The sequence below is a fragment of the Lepisosteus oculatus genome, chromosome 25, assembly GCF_040954835.1.
Source record: "Lepisosteus oculatus isolate fLepOcu1 chromosome 25, fLepOcu1.hap2, whole genome shotgun sequence".
Classification (NCBI taxonomy): Eukaryota; Metazoa; Chordata; class Actinopteri; order Semionotiformes; family Lepisosteidae; genus Lepisosteus; species Lepisosteus oculatus.
The window spans coordinates 13,361,321-13,388,494 of NC_090720.1; the positions used below are offsets into that span (position 1 = coordinate 13,361,321).

A 27,174-nucleotide genomic window follows, 5' to 3' on the forward strand; every position below is an offset into this window, starting at 1 on the left:
GGAAAATCCTGTGTATGAGACTTGTGTGTTCAGGGAAGGGAAAGTGTACAAGATTAGGATCTACTTTATTATAATCCCATACAAACTGAGTTTAGCTGATAAACACCCTTCTTAGAAAAGCAATTTCTTTTCTGTAGGTGTGTATTTTGGAATCGGTTAACATGAATAATCATGAAGGGAATGAGGAAATAATGCTTTTTTTCTCAAGATAACACCACAGTTAATAATCATTCAAGAGAGAGACTGCATCTGCACACTCACATGAGCAGAAGCATTCAGGGAGTGTCCACATTCAAGGATAGTGCGGAGAATTCACATATTAAAGGTAAGCTTTTTAGTCAACTTTAAAAGAAAACATTACTATTAAGAAATCCTGTGTAATATATTGATTCAGTTTGAGGTAGGACTAGGTTCTTGGTTAGGGCTCTGCAATTGCAACTGTAGAGTTGTGAATTTGAATCCCATGTGAAACACAGCTGTTTTAATTCACTGTTTTAATTGAAGTAGGTAATTGACCTGAATTGTTCCAATAAAATTCCTAGCTCTACAAATAGGAGCAAAGGCAAGTTGCTTTGAATAAGAACATCAGCTGAGTAAATATAAAACTAAATATATGAAATACTTTCAACAGAAAATGAACCTAACATGGAATGAATTTAGAATGTTTGCTTTCACCTTTCCAAGCCAGACATCTTGGAAGCTATAGATTATTGGATTATTAAACACCTGGACCTCAACAGAAGAGAAATATAAAGAAACATGCTACACATTTTCTACATATATACTCACGTAATAGCATTTATATATAGCAATTTACACTTATTTCCAATGAGCACTTATTGGCTTTTACATTTTGTTTTATGGAGATATACAATTTAAGTAAACAAACCAATAGAACCTGAGGCAAAGGTAAACGTCTGCAAATTACGTTTGGGAGAGGAGTTAAGGGCTCCTCACACTTTAATATGAACAAAAGTACAGTTGCAACTGAAGGGAGGATTTTTGTCCCATTTTGCTCATTTGGTAATTCGGCATTTTAAATTAATTTGAATTTTATATCTTGTTAAAGGATGTCAGAGTTTGGGCTTTAAACACTGAGACATTAAGAAAACTGTACCCTCATCTTTTGTGTGAAGGAGAGTTTTTTTTCAGTCCTAACTGAACCTCCTTTGATTTTCTTGTGCCTACTCACTACAGAGCTTGAAATAGTTACTGCTGTCTGTACCCCTTGCTATGTCACGTACGCTGTATTTGGATCTAATCTCTGCTTGATCTCATTTGTTTTAAAATGATTTAGCTGCTTTAACATACAGTATGTGTGATAATCTCTGCTCTTTTCTGTCAATTCCTGCTGGTGGTATTCATGGGTGGGATATAAAGGCAGCAAAGAGGTGGAGAGCATCTCATTTTGAGAGACTGGATGGAGATGATGTTGGACAATCTGATGCTTATGTGAACGGGTCAGTGCAAAATGTATCCATGCTGGCATGATCTGAAGCCATGTAATGCAGTGGAAAAATACAGCACTTATTCCCCATCTAAAACTTCCCCTTTCCTTAGGACAAGAAGGATTACAACATAAAGACAAAAGAGGAAGCGCCAGTACATATTTTGCAAAGATTAGCAGTTGCATTCGGCTAATTTGGTAATCTAGACAGTACATTCTGTTGTGAGAAACAACTGTCTTATGACAATCTGCACGTAGCACAGCAGTTACACCCTGCTTATATATTTTCAAAGACTCCTTACATTTTAAGAATCAATTTACCTATTAGATTCCCATTTCAATTCCCTCCTTTTTATTCTTAAAATGTTTAAAAGTTAGATCCTTTATATGGATCCCAAGGAGGTTCCCATTCTTTGGATTCTTGTGTTCTTAACAGAATATACTGATGCGTAAACATACTTATTACCATATTGCGAAGCATTGGAATAATACATGTCATACAGCAACATAATAACAGGAATGCAAGTATTGCAGCCACTATAACCGGTGCCAGCAACTTAAAGAAAAACATTCTCCATGGCCCAAACAGTGACTCTAACCAGGAGAAGAAAGCAGGGGTATCTTTAATTCCTCTTTCTCTGTTTCCCTTGTCTTTAAGTGCTTTCAGGTGGTGGATAGCAAGAGTAAGGTTCCCATGATCATCATCATTAGCAGGAGCATATGTACAACATGAGTCTCCTATTAGTGCACAGACTTCTCCAGAGGCTGCATTTTGGAGGTCTAACACGAATCTATTCTGAAGCTCCATTAGTCGGACTCCTCTTAATTCTTGTTTGATTGCGTCTAAGCCTTCCAGCGTGATATTAATAAAAGAGTACATTTCATAGCGAGTGATTTGTAACCAGTGGGCATTAGCTATAGACTGAATACTTAGTCCTGAAGAAACTAAGTATTTCATTTCAGCTGCAGCAAATAGTCTATAGTCATTTGGTATATCAGACATATCCGGGCCATATCTGTCAGCCCAACTGAGAGTGCGTTTGACCCTTGGATTCCTCTGAAGGGGCTTCTCTGAATTTAATAAGTGAGAGTTTACTGGGACCAAGAGAATGGGGTGATGGAGAGTAACTAGAGCACACACTCCTCTCCACTGGGAAGGAAGGCTTTCATAACCGTTCGCACCGCATTGCCAATACCAATCCATTAAAACCAGAGTGCCGTCAGATAAAGTATGGTTCGTAACCGTGGTGTTACAGCCTCCTGTTCTTCCTATTGAGGGGCCACGGCCTTTGTTTTTGTAGCAATAAGGGTGAGAAATCATTGAGGACAGGTGGACTACTATTTCAACGGGAGAATCAGTTCAGGTAATATGAGTTTTTAGGTAATCCCATAAGGGAGGACATTCTGATCGGTCGCCACCAACATTGGAGTGAATAGCGAAATTCCCTGCTGAATCGCTGGGTGAGACGAAGTCCAATGCTACTGTAGTAGATCTCTTTATCTTCTGGCCTTTTAAATATGAACGCCCCTTGGAGTAATTTAAAGACGTTATGGTGAAGGTAGGAAAATGTTTAGGGTTTGACTTTGGAAATCCTGCCACTAGACATTCAGAGATGAGACTAACAACCGGTCGGGGAACAAGTCATGTGGGTTAGGCTGTAGAATGAGGCATTATTGTGCATATGTAACAAGATACATTCAATTTCTTTGATTTAACAGTATGATTCATATATTTATACCACAAATTATTCATATCCCCATCATTATCAGTCTCATTCAGCCAGTCTGCACACGAAGGGACTTTGCGTTTAGTTTTTTCTTCTTTCGGAGTGGTGACAGGCTTCCACATAAAAAGAGCTGTGCACAGCAGTCCCAAACAGGTGAGTCCCATCCGTCCTTGTGGAGATATCACTTCTGCATTCCTCCTAGTTTGCTCGTGACCTTTTTACAGTGGGATGTGTGGATCCAAGGCACCCTCTCAGCGACCTTCATGGCGGTAGCAGTAGTCAGCAACACTTGATAAGGTCCCCTCCACCTGGGTGAACACCACTTCTTCCTTTTGAAGTCTTTCACCAGAATCCAGTCTCCTGTCTGGAGGGGATGGCAGTAATCCTGGCCAGGTGCAGACAGCGCAGCTTTAACCTGTTTATGAATATCACTAACAAGTTTAGACATTTTCCGGCAATATGCTACCAAACATTCGTCTAACCGGATGATGTCTGTGGCCTCTCCCTTCATTCCTGGGAGCCCTATTCTCATGTAACATCCAGTAAGAACCTCGTGTGGTGAGAGCCCCGTAGTGGAATGTGGCCTGGCCTTTAAATACATTAGCACCAATGGGAGGCACATCACCCAGTTCATTCCTGTTTCGGACATCATTTTGGTTAGTTTATTCTTTATGGTCCCATTAACTCGTTCCACCACTCTACCACTTTGGAGGTGGTACGAAAAATGCTGTTTTAAATCAATGCCCAGGCCCAGGCAGCTTTCAACACACCGTTTGACAAAGACGCCTACGTCTTGCCAGCGAAATCCTGATGCTTTAGCAAGGGAAACATGAGGGTGCATTCCTGCTCGATAAAGTGTTTTCTGTTAAGGCAATAGCTAGTGCTGCAAAGTCTGTCGAGATTAAATACCCATTGCCTGTTAGCCTATCACTACACTGTCCGACACGGAACCACGCCGTCTCAAATTCTTCAGCTGGACGTCCAAAGCTAGCCTCCGCAGTACGATGTAAAATTACTCACATCTTGAAAATCACCAAGGCCTGACCACAGTATTTTAACATCCTGTAAAAGGAGTTGTGGTGTTTGTTCATCATCCTGCACTAAGTCCCAACTGTAGAAGTAGTCAGGGACTGTGGTGCGTGGCAAGCAGTCTTCATTGCGGGTTAGCTCAAGCCCCTGTTCTGAACAGACGATGCTGAGGCCCATTTTGCGGAGTAAATCTCAGCCACACAAATTAACAGGGCATTTTTTAGAAAGGAGGAACGAGTGGTTACCAGGCCCAAATACATTCTGCTGGCATTCCACTGTTAGGGGTGTAGTAAAATAAGACTTTGTCGGATGTCCCGTTACTCCTACTGTTAAAATGGACTTTGAGGAAGGTTTGAACCTATGGATATTGTCCCTGAGCAACGAGTGTGTGACTCCAGTATCTACTAAAAATTCATAAGGGTCTCCATTTATGTGTAAAGCAACATTGGGTAACTGGGACAGAGGGGAGAGGGCAGGTAAGATAAAAGTCTCTGTGCCCTTAGGGCCTACCTCAGCTTGCGATGAAAGTCTGTCCTTTTGCGAAAAGATTAATCCCTAATACAAGAACTGTACATGACCAATAAAGTGATCTTATGATATACTGGGGTTCTCAGAAACAATAACAAGCATGAATTAACGCAATTCAGTTTTATAAGATCATGATTGCAAAACTGCAACTTATCTGCATGCTTGTCCCTCCACAAAAATATACTCCATTGGCAAATAGACTCCATGGGGTATGTGACAACTATGAATGGCTTTGCATAGGAAAGAATATAATTTCTTTTGTGGATAGTACTGTGAATTAATGGGATTCAATTCCAAGTTGTTTTTGGAAATGTGAACTTGTAATAATGTTTAAAGAAAATCTGGATATTTTCACTGAGATGAAAAATGGATCTCAGCTTATCAGGCTGTAATTAGAATTCTTATCAACTCTTATCTTCAGTCTTTAAGAAATTCTTATCAGTCAGTCTGAAAGGGAGCTGGTTACTGGAATACCAAAGTGATCAATTAGTCCCACACATGACAACATCATGACCTGGGAACACCTGAATCATTTTAACTTTCCTACTTTTAAGATATATAATCTTCTACTACATTTAATGTGACGAAAGATATAAGAGGTGAAGAAAGGGTTAACTGATTCTTTTCTGCACAAGGACTGGACTTCTTGTGACACAAGGCATTCCAGGAAAGGGGAATAACTGATATGGATTCCAGATGCCAGCTAGAACCCCCCCCCCAAGGAAGGAAACCTAAAACTGAGCATTAAGAGTGGTCAAAGCCTGGGAGACTGTCTGAACACCGTGACCTCTCCCCATGACCATGGTAATGAGCTACATCAGAAGCGGCTGAAAAGTGCTATATAAACAGAAGGTTTTGTACTGGTACTTTGAATAATACTTCGGTTTTATTGTTACTTGCTATAATTAGACTGCCCTGACCCCACCTCTGAAGTGTGAGGATTAAGCCAGGGGTGTAGAGGGGTGGTGGGAGAACTACGAGAGAGATGCACAGTGGAAAATCCTGTGTATGAGACTTGTGTGTTCAGGGAAGGGAAAGTGTACGAGATTAGGATCTACTTTATTATAATCCCATACAAACTGAGTTTAACTGATAAACACCCTTCTTAGAAAAGCAATTTCTTTTCTGTAGGTGTGTATTTTGGAATCGGTTAACGTGAATAATCATGAAGGGAATGAGGAAATAATGCTTTTTTTCCTCAAGATAACACCACAGTTAATAATCATTCAAGAGAGAGACTGCACCTGCACACTCACATGAGCAGAAGCATTCAGGGAGTGTCCACATTCAAGGATAATGCTGAGAATTCACATATTAAAGGTAAGCTTTTTAGTCAACTTTAAAAGAAAACATTACTATTAAGAAATCCTGTGTAATATATTGATTCAGTTTGAGGTAGGACTAGGTTCTTGGTTAGGGCTCTGCAATTGCAACTGTAGAGTTGTGAATTTGAATCCCATGTGAAACACAGCTGTTTTAATTCTCTGTTTTAATTGAAGTAGGTAATTGACCTGAATTGTTCCAATAAAATTCCTAGCTCTACAAATAGGAGCAAAGGCAAGTTGCTTTGAATAAGAACATCAGCTGAGTAAATATAAAACTAAATATATGAAATACTTTCAACAGAAAATGAACCTTACATGGAATGAATTCAGAATGTTTGCTTTCACCTTTCCAAGCCAGACATCTTGGAAGCTATAGATTATTGGATTATTAAACACCTGGACCTCAACAGAAGAGAAATATAAAGAAACATGCTACACATTTTCTACATATATACTAATGTAATAGCATTTATATATAGCAATTTACACTTATTTCCAATGAGCACTTTTTCGCTTTTACATTTTGTTTCATGGAGATATACAATGTAAGTAAACAAACCAATAGAACCTGAGGCAAAGGTAAACGTCTGCAAATTACGTTTGGGAGAGGAGTTAAGGGCTCCTCACACTTTAATATGAACAAAAGTACAGTTGCAACTGAAGGGAGGATTTTTGTCCCATTTTGCTCATTTGGTAATTCGGCATTTTAAATTAATTTGAATTTTATATCTTGTTAAAGGATGTCAGAGTTTGGGCTTTAAACACTGAGACATTAAGAAAACTGTGCCCTCATCTTTTTGTGTGAAGGAGAGTTTTTTTTTCAGTCCTAACTGAACCTCCTTTGATTTTCTTGTGCCTACTCACTACAGAGCTTGAAATAGTTACTGCTGTCTGTACCCCTTGCTATGTCACGTACGCTGTATTTGGATCTAATCTCTGCTTGATCTAATTTGTTATAAAATGATTTAGCTGCTTTAACATACAGTATGTGTGATAATCTCTGCTCTTTTCTGTCAATTCCTGCTGGTGGTATTCATGGGTGGGATATAAAGGCAGCAAAGAGGTGGAGAGCGTCTCATTTTGAGAGACTGGATGGAGATGATGTTGGACAATCTGATGCTTATGTGAACGGGTCAGTGCAAAACGTATCCATGCTGGCATGATCTGAAGCCATGTAATGCAGTGGAAAAATACAGCACTTATTCCCCATCTAAAACTTCCCCTTTCCTTAGGACAAGAAGGATTACAACATAAAGACAAAAGAGGAAGCGCCAGTACATATTTTGCAAAGATTAGCAGTTGCATTCTGATAATTTGGTAATGTAGACAGTATATTCTGTTGTGAGAAACAACTGTCTTATGACAATCTGCACGTAGCACAGCAGTTACACCCTGCTTATATATTTTCAAAGACTCCTTACATTTTAAGAATCAATTTACCTATTAGATTCCCTTTTCAATTCCCTCCTTTTTATTCTTAAAATGTTTAAAAGTTAGATCCTTTATATGGATCCCCAGGAGGTTCCCATTCTTCGGATTCTTGTGTTCTTAACAGAATATACTGATGCGTAAACATACTTATTACCATATTGCGAAGCATTGGAATAATACATGTCATACAGCAACATAATAACAGGAATGCAATAATGCAGCCACTATAACCGGTGCCAGCAACTTAAAGAAAAACATTCTCCATGGCCCAAACAGTGACTCTAACCAGGAGAAGAAAGCAGGGGTATCTTTAATTCCTCTTTCTCTGTTTCCCTTGTCTTTAAGTGCTTTCAGGTGGTGGATAGCAAGAGTAAGGTTCCCATGATCATCATCATTAGCAGGAACATATGTACAACAGGAGTCTCCTATTAATCCACAGACTTCTCCACAGGCTGCATTTTGGAGGTCTAACACGAATCTATTCTGAAGCTCCATTAGTCGGACTCCTCTTAATTCTTGTTTGATTGCGTCTAACCCTTCCAGCGTGATATTAATAAAAGAGTATATTTCATAGCGAGTGATTTGTAACCAGTGGGCATTAGCTATAGACTGAATACTTAGTCCTGAAGAAACTTAGTATTTCATTTCAGCTGTAGTAAATAGTCTATAGTCATTTGGTATATCAGACATATCCGGGCCATATCTGTCAGCCCAACTGAGAGTGCGTTTGACCCTTGGATTCCTCTGAAGGGGCTTCTCTGAATTTAATAAGTGAGAGTTTACTGGGACCATGAGAATGGGGTGATGGAGAGTGACTAGAGCAAACACTCCTCTCCACTGGGAAGGAAGGCTTTCATAACCATTCGCACTGCATTGCCAATACCAATCCATTAAAACCAGAGTGCCGTCAGATAAAGTATGGTTCGTAACCGTGGTGTTACAGCCTCCTGTTCTTCCTAATGAGGGGCCATGGCCTTTGTTTTTGTAGCAATAAGGGTGAGAAATCATTGAGGACAGGTGGACTACAATTTCAACGGGAGAATCAGTTCAGGTAATATGATTTTTTAGGTAATCCCATAAGGGAGGACATTCTGATCGGTCGCCACCAACATTGGAGTGAATAGTGAAATTCCCTGCTGAATCGCTGAGTGAGACGAAGTCCAATGCTACTGTAGTAGATCTCTTTATCTTCTGGCCTTTTAAATATGAACGCCCCTTGGAGTAATTTAAAGACATTATGGTGAAGGTAGGAAAATGTTTAGGGTTTGGCTTTGGAAATCCTGCCACTAGACTTTCATTCATCCTGCCACTAGACATTCAGAGATGAGACTAACAACCGGTCGGGGAACAAGTCATGTGGGTGAGGCTGTAGAATGAGGCATTATTGTGCATATGTAACAAGATACATTCAATTTCTTTGATTTAACAGTATGATTCATATATTTATACCACAAATTATTCATATCCCCATCATTAGCAGTCTCATTCAGCCAGTCTGCACATGAAGGGACTTTGCGTTTAGTTTTTTCTTCTTTCGGAGTGGTGACAGGCTTCCACATAAAAAGAGCTGTCCACAGCAGTCCCAAACAGGTGAGTCCCATCCGTGGAGATATCACTTCTGCATTCCTCCTAGTTTTCTCGTGAGCTTTTTACAGTGGGATGAGTGGATCCAAGGCACCCTCTCAGCGACCTTCATGGCGGAAGCAGTAGTCAGCAACACTTGATAAGGTCCCCTCCACCTGGGTGAACACCACTTCTTCCTTTTGAAGTCTTTCACCAGAATCCAGTCTCCTGTCTGGAGGGGATGGCAGTAATCCTGGCCAGGTGCAGACAGCGCAGCTTTAACCTGTTTATGAATATCACTAACAAGTTTAGACATTTTCCGGCAATATGCTACCAAACATTCGTCTAACCGGATGATGTCCGTGGCCTCTCCCTTCATTCCTGGGAGCCCTATTCTCATGTAACATCCAGTAAGAACCTCGTGTGGTGAGAGCCCCGTAGTGGAATGTGGCCTGGCCCTTAAATACATTAGCACCAATGGGAGGCACATCACCCAGTTCATTCCTGTTTCGGACATCATTTTGGTTAGTTTATTCTTTATGGTCCCATTAACTCGTTCCACCACTCCACCACTTTGGGGGTGGTACGAAAAATGCTGTTTTAAATCAATGCCCAGGCCCAGGCAGCTTTCAACACACCATTTGACAAAGATGCCTACGTCTTGCCAGCGAAATCCTGATGCTTTAGCAAGGGAAACATGAGGGTGCGTTCCTGCTCGATAAAGTGTTTTCTGTTAAGGCAATAGCTAGTGCTGCAAAGTCTGTCGAGATTAAATACCCATTGCCTGTTAGCCTATCACTACACTGTCCGACACGGAACCATGCCGTCTCAAATTCTTCAGCTGGACCTCCAAAGCTAGCCTCCGCAGTACGATGTAAATTACTCACATCTTGAAAATCACCAAGGCCTGACCACAGTATTTTAACATCCTGTAAAAGGAGTTGTGGTGTTTGTTCATCATCCTGCACTAAGTCCCAACTGTAGAAGTAGTCAGGGACTGTGGTGCGTGGCAAGCAGTCTTCATTGCGGGTTAGCTCAAGCCCCTGTTCTGAACAGACGATGCTGAGGCCCATTTTGCGGAGTAAAACAAATTAACAGGGCACTCTTTAGAAAGGAGGAACGAGTGGTTACCAGGCCCAAATACATTCTGCTGGCATTCCACTGTTAGGGGTGTAGTAAAATAAGACTTTGTGGGATGTCCCGTTACTCCTACTGTTAAAATGGACTTTGAGGAAGGTTTGAACCTATGGATATTGTCCCTGAGCAATGAGTGTGTGACTCCGGTATGTACTAAAAATTCATAAGGGTCTCCATTTATGTGTAAAGCAACCTTGGGTAACTGGGACGGAGGGGAGAGGGCAGGTAAGATAAAAGTCTCTGTGCCCTTAGGGCCTACCTCAGCTTGCGATGAAAGTCTGTCCTTTTGCTCCCTCTGCCAGGGTGAGCTCACGGTTACCCCGGCTGGAGGGGGTGGATCCCAGTTGTCATCGTCGTTTTTTCCTTCAGCTGCATCTTGTTCGGGGCAGTCATGAGCCCAGTGTCCCACTCGCCCGCACTTGAAGCAAGCCTGGGAGTCCCCTCTCGGGCCTCTGCCTCTTCCTCTTCGTCCTTCACGGCCGCGCAGCCCTCGCCATTGGCCTCTACTGTGGTTACCCTGGTAAAACTGCAGTTGAGCCATTTGCAGTTGGTAAAATTGATGACTGTCCTTTCGGGCTTTTCGCACTCTTTTGTCTGTGAGCTGTCATTCAGTGTGATAAGCATGACGACATACTTCTGTTAATCGGGCGGTGTCCCAACCGAGACAGGTAGTTTTTACCATGCCGCCTATTTTGGGAAGCAGTCTCTCTACAAAAAGGTTAGTGAGTTGGGTTTCATAAACTGACCCTTCCCCTCCTGCTAGGGGTTCAGGCAGGCCACTAAGATTACTGAAAAGAGGAGTCAGTCTCTCCAAAAAGTCATTGCAGGTTTCCCCGGGTTTCGGCTTAATTTGCAGCAGCACCACCCAATCCACTTTCCCCGGATATCTTGCCTCTATTCTGCGACATATGCCATTGAGCTGGTTCTGGTAGCCACTGTCAGCATCACCGCTGTATGGGTAATCGGGGCTAAAGGCATCTCGCACATCGCCTTAATCAAGCTTTAAAGTCTTTTGAAAAATAGTCTCTTGCTCTCCGCTCGTGGGTCTACACTGTGCTATCAGGGCTGTCGTATACTGCGCCCATTGGTTTTGGGGTTTTGTAGTTCCCTAATGACTGGTGCCATCTCAGTCAGTTTCCATGGGCAGAAAATGAGGATGGTAGGTTCCTCATCATCACCAGTGTGGGGATTAGGACATTCACTCGTTGGCGTGTGAGGCACCCTCTCATCCTCATCTGAAGACGAGTGGGGAAGTGGAATGGTGGAGGGGTCCGTGGAGCGACCCCCACCATACTGTACCCCTCCTCTGGTGTTGGGTGGAGAGAGCACCCTGCCAGGATCACCCTTTCCCCCATTACGTCGCCTATTATCTCCCCCGTATGGTGGAGGTGGCGGGGGGGGTCAATCACAGGAGCAGTAGCTACTGCAGTACAATCCAATTCGGGGTATGCTTTAGTAGTACTCAACATCATCTGTTCAGGCTTCTCACCCCATGGTGGTCTATGTCGTCTAGCACAGTCATCCCACACACTTACACATTTTTGCATATACTCATAATTCCACACTGGATCTCCCTCTGGGTTAGGCGGATCTGTCATTTCGTGTATTAATCGTATGGCCTATGGCTGAAAACTACCATCACGGGGCCATCGTTCACTTATCCATCCTGACATATCGTCAGTAAAAGGTTGACAATATACTAACCCATATTCTCTCCCCACTATGTTCATGGGTGTTTCTGTCTTTTTTCCACTGTTGCCCAGTTTAATTTGTCTGTCTCTAACCTGCGCCTCAGTTTTCCACAGCTCAAAACCCTTCCAGTCGACTTTCTTGTTTCCCTTTTTCTCCTTTTCTTTAAACTGTTCTTCTAGTTGTTGTACCTGTCTGGTGCTAAAACTACCATTTTCTGGAAAACCTAACTTACTCCATAATGGAAGACACTTTATTCCTACTTCCCCAAACTTATCGTACATGTATTTCGCTGGACCACTCGGTCCCGTTTTTGTCTTTGAATTTTCATTTCCCATCTCCCCAATTACTTGAAAGCCTTACTTAAAACCTAATCACATTAACTACCCCGCAGGGCACTAACCACACGTCTGCGTTAAGATAAGTTCTTTTCATGAGTGCCGGACTCATCAAACTCACGTGAGAACACCTTTGTCGGCCTCCTATCCCTCTGCAACAAAACTGCAGGAAACACTCTCAACCATCTTTTTACTTTTTGACCACCCATTTACTCAAGCCCCAGGCTTATAATGAGATCACCTCTATGGTTTGGAAAAAAAGATTTGTTAAAAGGATCACTTACTGACCTCAGACTGCCGTGAATTCTCCAGACACTCTCTAAGCAGTTTATCCCCCGAGATTCGTCCAATTTGCTAAAATTGCAGCCGTCCGCACTCAGGTTTGTGATCCCATCCTCATCGCCAAAATTGTCATGGAAAATATACCTATAAAGGAAGCCACGAGAGAGCTCTCACCTGAGTAAGGTCTTTATATCAATATTGAAAATATTGTCTTCCTTGATAGGTATATTTTCAATGACACTACAGTACTACAGGTGCTGCATTGGTCCACTGTTGTAAAGTGACAATTGAGATCTCGAGCAAATCCTTTAGTTTACATGGCAACCAGAATGAAGTTTCTCTTGTCACACTGTTGGGTTCATTCTGTGTGAGAGCAGTCAAACCTCGTAAAAACAGTAAACCAGTCTGTGCAAGTGACATATGCTACAAATACTTCAGTAGGCACTAATGAAAAGTCTTGCCATTTTTACTTTACATGTCTGCTTAAGCTTCATAAAAGCCTCACAATTTACCATTCTCTAGAAGTGATTGTTTTGGTAAATCAGAGGTTTCATGTCTGATTTAGGCTCCTTAGATTCAGATCTAAGCCTGATGTAGGTGCTGACATACTATAGGTAGAAAACCATTTAAATTAGCAGAGGAAAAACAAAGGTGGAGTGTCAAGCACAGAAAATCATCGTGCTAAATGACATTTAACATTAATAAGATAAATTCATACTGGTATGGAAAACATACAATATAAATATTATAATGTCCACTGCTTAAGGTGGAACTCAGCTGGAGTCTGTGGGTCATAAGATGAACCTATTGTAAGAGCAGGCAATGGTGATCAGATAAAACACCATTCAAGTCATGTTCTAGCAAAGAGGACAGATCCAGGAAGACATGGTAGTGAAGCACAAGAAAAGTCCAAACCTAAGGTTGACAGGATTGAAACTGAATAAACACAGAAGACTGTATCATGTGATTGGGAAACAAAGCCAAAACCATTAACAGAGTGATATGCACTGCCAGGTCAGACCCTAAATAGAATAGCTTGCATCACCAGGAGATGGGGGTGATTACCCACAGGTGAAGCAAGCTTCCTGTCTAAGTGCATATCCATAGCAACTGGCACTGAGTGACAGATGGAAGAGGTGTGGCCAGCAGTACTCCACAGCACTCCAGTGAGGGTGGAGGGTGGGCATGACACATATCTCATGGGGATTGATCTGGAAGCTACTAACAAAAGAGACTGGATTAACTACTGTATGTGGATTTTTCTGTTTCCATTTCTATTTGTCAAGACAAAGTGTGGAAGTACTGGTAAGACCTCATCTAGAATATTGTGTTCAGTTTTGGTCATCACACTACAAGAAGGATGTTAGATTTCAAAGAACAAATATCTTTTATTGACAGTCTTGATGTCTTTGCAAAACCTCGACAACATTAAGCTACTAGTGACTAAATAAGAAAGATAAGTTAAAAATGAGAAGAGATGATTTGACTTATGTTTTTCAGATAGACTTTTTCTCAGACGAAGACACTGAAGAAAGCTCCAAAGTCATTGTTGCCAGCTGACGCCAAGGATTCTTCCAAATCTCTTCATCATGGCAGCTGCACACACAAAAGGTGAGAATTCTTGGAAATGAAGGTTTTGCTGTTGAAAGGTTGTCAGGTTATTCTTCCCATACACAACAGAAAAAAAACTTTGTAGACTCATCCATCCTTCTATCCATTTAATAACTGCTTTATCAGTACAGGGACACCAGAGTCTAACCCAGAGGTTATGTAATAGATTTATGACCCTGTTGCAGCACACACACAGATAAACACACACTCATACCAGCCAATTAATGTATGCCTTTGACAGTGGAAGGAAACTGGAGCACTGGATGAAACCCACACAATCTTTGGAAGAACATAAAACTCCACACAGATAGCACCCCAGGAATCGAATCATGCCAGCATGCTGAGCTGCCCACATTATAGAGTGCCTTGCAAAATAATTTACTCCCTTCCAAAGATGTCCCTTTGTCTTGAATGATAAAGGATGTATATACAATCTCTCAATCTCAAATAAATATGTTTGATCAAAATGTTAACAAAAACTGCAAAACACAAAAACTAATGTTTTTGATAAAAACTTAAATTAATATATTTGTATATTAATATATTATATATTAATATATTTCAAAATGTTATGCATACTTATGCAAATAATATTGAAGTTCTTTTATTTTTAACGCTGTTAATTTAAAATCTAATATTTAACATCTCGCTCATAAAAGTGTTCAGTTTTAACTTCCAAGTTCCAATTAAAATATTCCATTAAACACATCTAAGCATTATTGATAATTTATCAAAGAAGGGGTTGAGTAGGGATTGAATACTTTTACAAGACTTTATATACAAAGACCTTTATTTAGGAATTTAGGAACAGGTAAAGGTTTATTTCATGCTGAAAAAAGAAGAAAAGAAACACAATGTTTCCAAGTGTGACACTTCTTCCTCTGACACCTGAAGAAGCCTCCTCAGCCAAAACGTTGTGTTTCCTTTCTTCTCTTCTACAGAATAAAATAAACTTTTACTTGTTTCTTTGTAGCCTATGCATGCTGACACAGCTACCTACGACTATAAAATTTGTTGAGAAATAGATATTGAAATGTCTAAAATAACAGTTTTAAAAACAGTATAAACATATTTTCATATATGTTTTGGACACACATATTTGAAACACTTTCGCAAACTGTTCATTTTCTGCATTGAATGTTACTGTGGAAAATGATTACAAAAATATTTTTTCTATAGTATACTTTGGATCAAAAGAAACATATCACTCTAATGATGAAAGTATGCTTTATAAAAAATATATCATTATCATTTCATCAATATATCATTAGTCTGTTTTGTGATTGTTTTCACAATGCCAGTTCCACTCCATCAGAAACACAAGGTCCTGTAGTTCCTACAAGACAACATCTGCAACCTGATGCAGAGAACGCACTGCAGCTTGTAACACTCCCGTCAAGAACCACACATGCTGCTAGCTTGTGACTTTCACAGTAGATGTCTTCTTCTGATGAACTATGTTGATGTCAAATGATAATCAGTATAATGCCTTCACTTAGGTCAAGTCTAAATAAAATATAAATTATCATCCTAAAAGATTGTCATCCCCCTGATAACCATGAATTTGTAACAGTTCTAAGTGATATGTTTGCTCTGTATCAGCTTCTTCTGTGGCTTCAGACTGAATTTAGTGACAGAGCAGTACTTTAGTACTGTAATCTAATTTGTGAGGCATTTAATTTTTGAGGAACAAATATAAAATTTAGGCTAAAAAAGGTGCTTTAAAGGGGATCTTTAAAATAGGCATGGCCAGGAATACAAACAAACACATCTGTAAGGTAAAAACAAACTTTGCTTTTTTATTTACACAGCAGGAATCATAATATAAAATAGAAACCAAAAGCCAAAATTATTTTTTCGATCTACTGACCGACTTCCTCATTACCTCCCAAAAAACAATCAGGCAGCTAAGCTGTATACTGGCTTCTTAAACTATTCTTAAACACAATACTCTCTCTAGGACTATCATAAAACTCTTCCAAAGTTCCCACAACTTACAGACTCCAAAGTTTCAAGGTTTGTCACTTAATACACCCTCTCATGAATTTTCAAGCAGAGAATCTACCCTTTGTACCCAGGCAGCAGATAGACCAACTCTGGAAGTATCTCCTTCCTGTTCTTTAAACTACAGTATATCCTCACCAGCTGTCTTCCAGTAACGGATCCGGTGACTGAGGTCAGCACTCCGGGAAATGTAGTTCAGACAAGGAAATCCATCTTGTCTTAATGAGAGCTGAAAGACACATCTATAGTTTGTAGATAAGATAAGATCACTTTATTGGCCAAATACAATTTCTTGTATTAGGCATTTTTTCATATTATTATATATCATATTACTCTCCATGAGACACACAGACAGGGAGAGAAGCTTGGGGTCAGAGTGCAGGGTCAGCCATTTCTATGGCACACCTTGAGCAGTTGGGGTTAAGGGTTTTGCTCAGGGGCCCAACAGAGTATGATTCCTCTGCCAGCTGCTGGACCTGAACCAGCAACCTTCCAGCCACAAAGCCACCACACCACCAGCCAGTATACAGCTTAGCTGCCAGGTTGTTTTTTGGGAGGTAATGAGGAAGTCTGTCAGTAGCCCAAAAAAGTTAATTTCACTTTTCTTTTGGTTTCTATTTTATATTATGATTCCTGCAGTGTTAAAAAAAAGCAAAGTTTGTTTTTACTTTACAGCTGGCCAGTATTCCTGGCCAAGCCTATTTTAAAGATCCCCTTTAAGGCACCCCACCCTCAAGTACTGTATACCTTGTACAGGAATATTAGTGTGTAGAGGAAACCCCGACCCAGGCAAATGTGGAAGAGGCCACAATAAAACTGGGTGAGAACGAAAAGTAGGAATAATCAACCACAGCAAGTAATGGAACTAAACGTAAAGACTAAATCTTTTTAAGCCTAAATTTTATATTTGTTCCTCGGAAATTAATTAAGGTTAATTCTACACTGAACAGTGGAAAGAAAGGAAACAATGTTAAGGTCTTCTGCGTGTGTGCTGCACTGACACAGTTCCTCACTTGAACCTTTAGTAACATGTACAACTGTTTGGATGTATGATGACACAATAAAAGCAAATAATAAACTGTATATATAGCATTTGTAGACAGCACACTTGATAAGCTCTGAGAATGTAAAAAAGCTTTTAAATGGCAAGCTGAAATTTAGAGAAATACAAATACTGTATAAAAGCCCCTTGCTGGAAAAGATGTGCAGTTTATGTCTGTTAGGTGTTCATTGTTTCTAAAAAAACATTACATCCATCTGTTTAGAGTTTGCACTGGGTAACTTCAAATGGTATTTATAGTGTGAGACTTGGTGAATATGAATGTGGATTTATTATTCTCTTCTTCAAATTGTAGTGGATTGTCTGGAGGAACTGTTGTGCAAGTTGGGACTGGAACAACTCTATCCAGGCAAGCTGACTCTCAGTTCTATGTTGGAGATCAGCCGAGAAAGCATAACCGATGAACAAATGCCTTCACTCAGGACTCTGCCATGGCTCTTTCTGAAGAGGTTAATGATGATCAATGCAGATGCAAGATGTATTTCATTCAACAATGAGGAAGCAGACATACAGAAGATAGTGGAGAATTTTGAGAGCATGAAGAGCATTGTCAACCTCTACAATGAAGAGAGTGCTGATGAAAATCTTGTGAATCCTCTGGACGTCATCACAGCTCTCTTCCTCTGTGCAGACAGCTTCTTCCGTCAGGAGATGATGCTGAAGATGTCCATGTGTCAGTTTGCTTTGCCTCTCCTGTTGCCTAAAGGTCATGGTAACCAGTGTACCTTAATGCTGTGGGCCCTACAGGATATCCTGAAGGAGTGGAGACCCCATTATTTGGCTGAAACTAGGGGGTTTGAAGAAGACAACATTGTCCATGCTGAGATGCCTCTCATCTCTTTCGTCAGGCTGAGAGACTGCAGTTTCTCCAAGTCGCAGGTTCTCAATCAAGTGTTCAGCAATCCTCAGCAGTTCCACAACTTCTTCATGCACAGGGGCATGGAGTGTGGGGACATTCCCAGGACAGTCTCCAGTGGCTTGGTGGAGATCTTCTGGTACCTCCCTTGTGGGAACAAAAACCTTGACATCTTCCCAGGTCCTGTGGCCATCACCAACTTGCGAGGTGATATCTGTAGCTTTCAAACACAGTTCACCTTTCTTATGCAAACATCATCAGCTGTTTTTGTTTTTTTGGACAGAATGCAGGAGGCGGAGTACAATTTCATGGCATCTTTAAATACTATCTCAACTGAGCTGTTTCTGGTGATTAATTCTGAAGGAGTGAAGAAGAAGATGGATTCTGATGCAATAACAAATATAGTGAAAGCACTTAAATTAGAACCAAAAAATATGTTAATTAAAACACAAAGAGTGAATGAAGCCAAGTTTGCTAATATGCTAAGTGCAGCCATTAAAAGAGTCATGCAAAGTAACTGCAAAAGATTTAATTTGCAAAGCATATCAGCTAAAGCACAGGACTTGGGCATCTCACTTGATGAAGTTCATGATAGTGTATCATGCAGCATTGCAAAAACAAGAGCTGAAGAAATCATCAAAGGGATTGGGGTGCGTGTTATAACAGAGTACAAGGCAAAATATTTGCCTCTTCAAGGTGAGCTATGGAGGAGACTGGCAAAACTGGAGAAAGAGGAGTGCAGACTCAAGAACTCGGGAGACCAGAGATTGGAGGAGTATAAATCTCAGTTAAAGGATGAGAAACAGCGCATTAGAGAAGACCAGAGCAAGTACAAAGTGACAAGACCAATGTGGAGCTTCATTGATGCTGTGTCAGCCCCAGACAGAACAGAGAGAATCTTCTTTCTGAAGTGGCTGAGGATTAAGCTGGATATGACTTCGCGCAAACGCATTTCTGTCCTGCGCCACAGATACAATGAGCAGTGCAACAGTGCAGCCCAAGACAGGAAAGCCATTGCAGAGTTGGACCAACAACTCCTTGACAGCTCTCTGGGGATTGAGCATTACATGAGGGAGATGGGCCAGATCTATGAGGCTTCCCTTTGTGGCTCAGAAACTAAATCTCCACAAGTACTCCATCTCCCTAGTCTGGCTGCTGACCTCCTTCTAGATGGCTTCCCACTGGAGCTTGTGGATGGAGATGCATCCAACATCCCAGTGAGATGGGTGAGTGATGTTCTGATGCAGCTCCACAAGAAGGTTGGTGAATGTAGCCGGCTTTTAGTGGTAGCTGTGCTTGGGGTCCAGAGTACGGGCAAATCCACGTTATTGAACACCATGTTTGGGGCCAACTTCTCTGTCAGCAGTGGCAGGTGCACCAGGGGTGCCTTTATGCTGTTCCTCAGAGTAAAAGAGGAGCTAAAAGAGGAGCTGGGTTGTGATTTCGTACTGTTGATCGACACAGAGGGCCTGAAGTCCCCAGAGCTGGCTCAGCTGGAAGACAGCCATGAGCACGACAATGAACTGGCCACACTGGTGACAGGCCTCAGTGATGTCACCATTATTAACATTGCCATGGAGAACTCTACTGAAATGAAGGACATCCTGCAGATTGTGGTACATGCCTTCCTCAGGATGTCAGAGGTAGGCAAAAAGCCCAAGTGCCAATTCGTGCACCAGAATGTGCCTGGAGTGTCAGCACACAAGAAGAACATCACAGAAAGGAAGCAACTCCTTGAACTGCTGAATGAGATGACACAGATAGCAGCTGCTATGGAGAAGCAGCCTACAGTAAAAAAATTCACTGATGTGTTGGATTATGATGCTGATAAGAATAACTGGTACATCCCAGGGCTCTGGCATGGCACCCCCCCAATGGCACCAGTCAACACAGGGTACAGTGAAGCTGTGTATGAGTTCAAACAGAACCTGTTTGGAGTTCTAAAAAGCTGCAAAGATGAGAAACCTCCCTCCCAGATACCAGAGTTCCTGCTGTGGATGAGTAGCTTGTGGAAAGCTGTGAAATATGAGAATTTCATTTTCAGCTTCAGAAACACACTGGTGGCAGATGCTTATAACAACCTGTGTATTGAATTTTCAAACTGGGAATGGTCTTTTCGAAAGCATATGTACTCTTGGTTGGCCAATGCAGAGGATCATATTTCTAACTTTCAGTTGGATGGAAGTTCTGATGAGATTAGCAGTTTGGAAGTATTGCTGAGACATTTGAAAATGGAGGCATCTTCAGAACTGACATCTGAAGAAAAGATGATGATGGATAAACTAAAGAAATATTACGGAAGAAAAGAAAGACACATCCCTCTGGTAGAGAAGTACAAGGCTGACTTTTTAAACAGCATCAAATGTCTTCGAAAAGAAGTAGAGCATTCTTTGAACAACAAGTTGGAAAATGCTGTTGAGCTTTCAAAGGAAATGACAAAGGTGAAAGAGATTCATCATGAGCATACAGCCCTGGTTGAACAGAAGGTATTACAGTTGTTGGAGCATTGCAAGAACAGAAATATACCTCTGAGCAACCAGCAGCTCAAAGAAGAGTTTGAAAAGATGTGGAATGACACAGTATCTAAGCTGAATTTTCGAGGTCTGGAACGAAAAGATATTCATTCAATTGTGCTTCACCAGCTGAGACACAATTTAGACAGACGTGGAAGTTCAGTTAATGAGGAACTGAACAAGATTGAAAATTTAGTAGAATATGGACACAAAAATTTTGAAGCTCGTGGCAGACATTTAAAAAAGAGGGAAAAAATTCGGAAAGTGTTTCTTAAAAATGATAAAAAAGCACAAGTACAAAAAGTTGCAGACGCTATCTTTAAGGACTGCAAGCAATTTGTTTTAGAAAAAACACACAAACTGATGGATTTCAATGAGATATACATCCAAGAGTTGTTACAAAATATTGATGAATTCTTGAAAAAAAACACACATCTTCCAACGAACTCCAAGTTTGAGGTAGACCTAAAACTCTGCATTTGTGGCTTTGCTGCCCAGGCCTTCCATCAGATGCATGAGAACTTCCTCAGAGAAAAAGATCCTCGCAGACACCTTGAGAAGTTCAAAGCTCAGTACTGTTCAGATTTCCAGGACCTGTACAACAAGAAGGATCAGGATCAAAAGACAGCTCAAGACTTCACTGATCTGTGCCTCAGACCTGCAGTGGTAGAGTCCATCAGGAAGGCTCTGGGGATTGAACTTGTGGATGAGATCTTAGCCAGCAGCCAGTCTGTGCATTACAGTTCACGGTACTTCTTTCAGTTCACCATTCTGAAAGAGCTGTTGGAGAAGAATAACTTTCATGATTATGTTTCTTATATTCTAACATATGAGACTTATGTCAAGGACTGGATATTTAATCACATCATGGAACATTTTTCAAAAGAAGCTTCTGTTGTTGGTTTGAAAGTAAAATGCCTTGAGAACATAATGGCAAAGGTTGAAAGGGCTATAGAAATGGCAAGAAACCATCTTCCATCAAACTACAGTGAAAACCCTGCAGAGTTTCTTCAGCGTGTGTGCAGGGCCCTGGGCACAGACATAGTCATTCCACTGGATGCCATAAGAAGATTACAGCTTCACACCCCAACCAAGTGCGATCTCTTTGCACAGTCTCTCTTAGCTTCTGTGAAGGAATTGAAGGCAAGGCTACAAGCAGAATTCTCTGAAATATCAGATATTAAAGGGACCCTGGTGAACCTCCCTGTGAGACCCCAGGATGAACTGTTTAAAAGGGTGTTTGGCTGTGGGGAACAGTGCCCCTTCTGTAAGGTTCCCTGTGAGGCTGGGGGAAGAGATCACAGAGAACACTATGCCTTGGTACATCGACCTCAAGGCCTTGGCTACAGTAAATATGTCTTTAATAACAAACTGGTGGAGACAATTTGCACATCTGAGATATGCAGTGAACACACATTTGAGAACATTGACACACAAGAGAAACCTCACCCATTTAAAGATTACAAGGCTGTTTACCCAGACTGGAATATTCCCCCAGATATCAGCATAGAAGCCTCAGACTACTGGAAGTATGTGTTGGTGCAATACAATGAGTTATTTGCAGAGTGGTATAATGTGGTTCCAGCTGATTTCCCACCAGACTGGAGAAGTATTACCCAGCAAAAAGCCCTGGATAGTTTAAAGACATCTTTTAACATCAAATAACTGGACTGAAGTTCTTGTTCTTTGTGCCTTCTGTGAGCCACTGACGATCATCACTCTGCATCTAAAGTATATAGGATTTCTGTTTTCAATTTCTTCTGGTAATGTCAATTAAAATTCCACTTCTTCTCATGATGTTTAACAATTTTCATTTGCCATTAAATATAAGTAAATAAACATATAAGAATATCATTTCAGGGTTTTGGACACATCATTGGAAAGTCATAGTTTCACATCTTGGGTGGGTCTGATAATGGACCCTTGAAGTGCGGCGAGGAAGCAGATTGCAACAACATCATGCCAGACTTTACAGGACACCTGGGGCCCCGAGCTCGTGTCTGGTTGACCCAGTTCTACACACCGGTCATGAACTAAAGCACCATCCCAAAGATATGATGGAGAGCTAGGGTCATTGCCACACCTAAATCTGTAAAAGACCCCAATTTTCTGTAAAAGACCTGATTTCCCAGACACACAGACTCCCCCAAGGATTGGTATCGGTTCCTACCCTGCTCAATCTGCACATAATTGACCTCCCAAAAACCAAATCCTGAAAGTTTATAAATGCTGATGACATCTGTCTGGCAACACAACCCCCCTGTTTTGACGCCTCAGACCAGATCCTAAATGAGGGCCTAACACAACTTAGTACTTCAATACATGGCGACTCAAACCAAGCCCCACAAAAACAGAATCCAGTCTATTCCACCTCTACAGCGCACAAACTACAACAAAGCTCAACATTCAGATGAGCAATCTGAAACAGCAGCACCAGCCAAGGTGAAAACAATGAACAATCTGATCTCTGAACTTGGTGAAATATGGGGCGCTGCCACTGCCACCCTCCAGACCTCATCCTGGGCACTGTCTTTCTTAGCAGCAGAATACTGCCCTCACTGTCTGGTCAAGATCATCAATAGGCATCCAGCTGAGTTCTATCATGAGCAACATCACTGGAGCCCTACACTCCACCCCACTCCCCTGACTCCCACCACACATCTGATGACTTGCAATCACCCAGGAAATGCTCACAAAGTTCCGAAATGCTGCTCACTTGCCCCTACATGGGGACATATTTAATACAAAGTCCACCTGGGCTCAAGAATGGGAATCCCTGGACCTAACAGTCACAGGCCCTATCCAACATCCCCCTGACCTTCTCTTCCCAGGACACTCTGAGTTGCTTCAGGACTGGCCAGGGTCTGTGTCCTGCCAGCCTCTATAGACGAGGAATCGATGTCTGTCTTCTTGTGGGATTTAGCAAACTATGCAGCTTATCCTAGATACCTGCCCACTCCACAGACTCAGTGGAGGTCTACTTACCCTCAACAGAGTGACCAGAATCTATCGCTGGGCTCAGGGACTTTTGATTCACTAAATAACTATAAAATTGTTCTGAATTTACAGTGACAGCTTTACTGACCACATTCAATACTGAATTAATACAAGTTTTCATTTATTTACAAAAAACGTGGTTGTTAATTGGAGATGCTGATGGTATGTATATATATATTCATCAATGTTTTTTTCAGAGCTGTACTTCACCTTGAATAACATCACACATTATTAGAATGATATAATGCACAAATCTAAGCTCACAAAGAATTCCAATAATTTAATTTTTATCAAAAGAATTTATCTTTCGAATGTGATATACCCATTCATTGGGCAATTTATGATGCAATTAATAATGATTAGCTGATTTTTGTGTTGTTTCTAATTGTCAGTTCTAAGGCTTTTCAACCTATAGCTTGCCAAAATATGAATATAAGTATGTACTAATAACTGTATAATTGAACTATATAAAAATCTTTAAATATTTAAAGATTGGCATGAATTACCTAATCAATATGCATATATTTTATTTTTTCTATAGATTCACTCAAGGTGAAGACAGCTATGGTTCAATTAGTCTTATTCCTAAAACAGTGGATTGTCTGCCAGTTCCACATGGATTACTGCACATGATTTGGATTGACTTGAGCCAATAAATGATTAAACACAACCATATTTGCGCAAGCTGATCTTTATTTCTTTCTGTTTTTTCACATTTTATTTTATTGGAAATAACAAGAAGCAAGAAGAAAATGCATTTAGGAATTTTTATTGAGGCATTTGGCATAGAAATCCACTTGACTGAGGACAGACAAATTGAGGAATTTGTAACTTTTTGGGAAGTGATGTCATGGATTATGAGCTAGAGTACCAGGGGAGAAGGAGAACCCATTATCCATTATCCCCTTCCTATCCTTTGTTTCAGACTCTGTTCAAAAACTTTGGCAGATATTATGAGGAAATCTCTGATGACAGAGATTAGATTATGAGATTATCTTTTTGGGGGGTTAAAAGTAGTCACTGATAAAAACATTTTCACCAATAAACTAATAGACATAATTTCCTTTCAATTTAGAATTGCTTTTCAGAATTTTCTAGAATTTATTTTGTCCTGTTCATATTGGGGAAGTTTTTTTTATCATAATGCACACAACAGCAGTGTATTGATCATCCCTTATGAACACAGTATATTGTGAAAACATTCAACTTGTGGTCCTGACACCAGGGTGCTTAACACCTCCCTTTTACGAGACGAAAACCCTTCCCCCTTTAGTCAGGAATGATCCCCAGTGTGGCCACATGCTTTTGTTTTGTTTCTGGCACATGTATCAAATACAGTTGAGATTAAACTGTCTGCCTTGGCATCATCAGCTGGGTCTGTCCTTCACTAGAAGTTTCGTTCCTGAACCCAGTACTGTACTTCTTCAGGATAGTGGGACAGCAGTGATGACACAACTAAATCAGATTGTTTCTCTGGACTATGTCTGGAAACACAAGTCACTTGTCTAGGTCGATCTCCATTGACCAGTCTCTGCTAAAGTGTCTTCGAAGGATACCAGCAGGTCTAGCTCCAGCTAGTGCTGTGTACTTTTCTCCAGCCCTGATAAAGTTAGATCATGCTGGTTGAGGTTTTATACTTTTTCTAAATGTATCCAGGTTCATGGCTAGTGCCCTGAGTACCTTTTGCATGATGCCACCGATACCTGCCTTGCCCTAGTGCCACACTGCAAGACAAAGGAACTGGTGGTAGATTTCAGGAGGAAAAAGGTCAAACCTACTCCTGTCTACATCCATGGGAGTGGCGTGGAGATGGTGGACTCGTACAAGTACCTGGGAGTGCACATCGACGATAGACTGGAATGGTCTAAGAACATCGAGGCCATCTATAAGAACGGACAGAGCCGACTTTACTTCTTGCCGTCATTCTTGCCGTCTGCCATAAGACTGTACAACGCATCCACCTTGCGTCTTGGCAGAGGCAACAGCGACAGTGACCTGTTTCTGGACTAAACGCATATACACATATACTGCTACATCTGTTCTCTTTCTTTTTCTTTTTCTTTTTCCCGTTTACAACCACTTTTGTGCAATATATGCCAGGGACCTGTGCAATACATTTATATTTATATTTATATCTATGGTTACATCTATATTTATATTCATACGTGTGATACGATTTTCTGTGTACTGTTCTGTTCTAGTTTCCTCTTGTGTGTCCGGACTGTGAGTAACTCTTGTATTGTATTGTATGTATTGTACTATTAGTATATAATTCGTTACACTGTGGCTGTGTTGTGTGTGTTAAGCTGCTGTTGCACTGCAATTTCCCTCACGGGATCAATAAAGTATCTATCTATCTAAAACATGTTCAAGGTTGCCTATTCTTCCACACAGTGTGCAGCAGGGGCTTTCAGTTAGCCCCCATCTATGGAGATTACTTGGAGTGACATCATAGACTGAGTGTAATAGAAACCGAATCCGCAAAGGCTCAAGTTTCCAAATGTCACTCCATGCTAGCTTTGTATCTGTTGTTTCCCATCTAGTCCAAGCTCCCTGTTTTCCCAACTGTATAACTGTAGTTTTCGAACTACGAACCTCTCCTTCCTTCTTTCTTATCTCTTCTTGAATCAAGCTGCTTTCCTTGACTTTCTTTTGATACTTGTAAATTCTAGACCTTGACGACCGACAGTTGGCTCACCAATAATTTTTTGGTACTTCAGTTGGCTTTCTGCAGATTCCACTGCACTTGCTGCATTCCATTTCCTGCCTGACCTAGTCTGTATTCTTGCTTTTCTCATCCTTTTATCTTTCGAGTCACGTAAAGCTACCGCAACTCTGTCTTTTGGCTTTTGACTTTTGAACTCCTCGACCAAGGCTGAAACTGTAACTTTAAGGATCTGCTGTAAAAGCCAAGGCTAGCAAAGCTAGGTGGAACCCCTAGCCAGCAGTGGAGAAAGCTGTTTACCTTCTTCTCCAAAAATTCATAGTGGTTTTTGCAATTTCATAGAGCATTAATGGTCACAGAAGCCTTGGCAATAATTCATATTGATAAAGCCAGACCTCTAACTTGCTTAGTAAACCAGTCCTGTCGATCACCCTCAATCCCTCTTGTGTCTGTACATTTTAAAAGTAGTCTAATAAACAAGAGTCCAATTTAAACTATGTTTTTTACAATTATAATAGCTAATTAAACACAACACACAAACTATAATCTACAAATTACTTATATAAACTGCAAGTTCAAGCATTCTACAGTCCCTTGTCTGCCTGTCCACTTGTCCACTCAAACAAGTATTTAGAACCAACCTTAATTAAATCTAATCAAGAACCAGCTGTTTAGTGAGATGATTCTATTTTCTAATAAAAATTATGTTTGGGAGAATTTTTTTCTTAACCAGATAAGGAATCCAGGGAATAGATCATTCTGTCATATAAAAGTTACAGGCCTTTTCCCTACATTTACCAGCGGTCTCTTCAGTGCTCTAAATACCTGTTAGATTTCAGTTCTCTGTTCTCAAAGAGTAGCTCCAGATTGCTTGACTGCTTCATCTAACAGGTAGTGGAACTCATTCACATTATGGTTAAACTTTGATAAACTGAGCAAGACTTCTTGACTGGCCAGTCTGTGATACCATTG

At 40.8% G+C, this 27,174-nt stretch overlaps 1 protein-coding gene across 8 annotated transcripts; it reads left to right on the forward strand.

Annotated features, from left to right (window-relative positions):
- Positions 1–24,207, forward strand: LOC107075499 (up-regulator of cell proliferation). Of its 8 annotated transcripts, none has more exons than XR_011183619.1 (5): positions 1–325; positions 5,935–6,051; positions 13,997–14,107; positions 17,467–23,699; positions 24,079–24,207. XR_011183619.1 is itself a non-coding variant. In XM_069183806.1 (4 exons), the coding sequence occupies exons 3-4, from the start codon at positions 14,086–14,088 to the stop codon at positions 22,203–22,205; spliced, it is 4,761 nt and encodes a 1,586-aa protein (XP_069039907.1). In that variant the 5' UTR covers positions 1–325; positions 5,935–6,051; positions 13,997–14,085; the 3' UTR covers positions 22,206–24,207. The 8 variants fall into 8 exon arrangements, 5 of the variants coding, with proteins under 5 accessions (XP_069039907.1, XP_069039910.1, XP_069039909.1 ...); XR_011183621.1 differs by having other exon boundaries at positions 17,467–17,520; XM_069183806.1 differs by having other exon boundaries at positions 17,467–24,207.
- Positions 24,208–27,174: the final 2,967 nt, after the last annotated feature.

Bases quoted from the DNA above. Each gene is read 5' to 3' on its own strand.
- LOC107075499 (XM_069183806.1), top strand. From the start codon at position 14,086: ATGGCAGCTGCACACACAAAAG. The intron at 14,108-17,466 runs GTGAGAATTCTT...TTCAAATTGTAG, and splicing joins GGCAGCTGCACACACAAAAG to TGGATTGTCTGGAGGAACTG.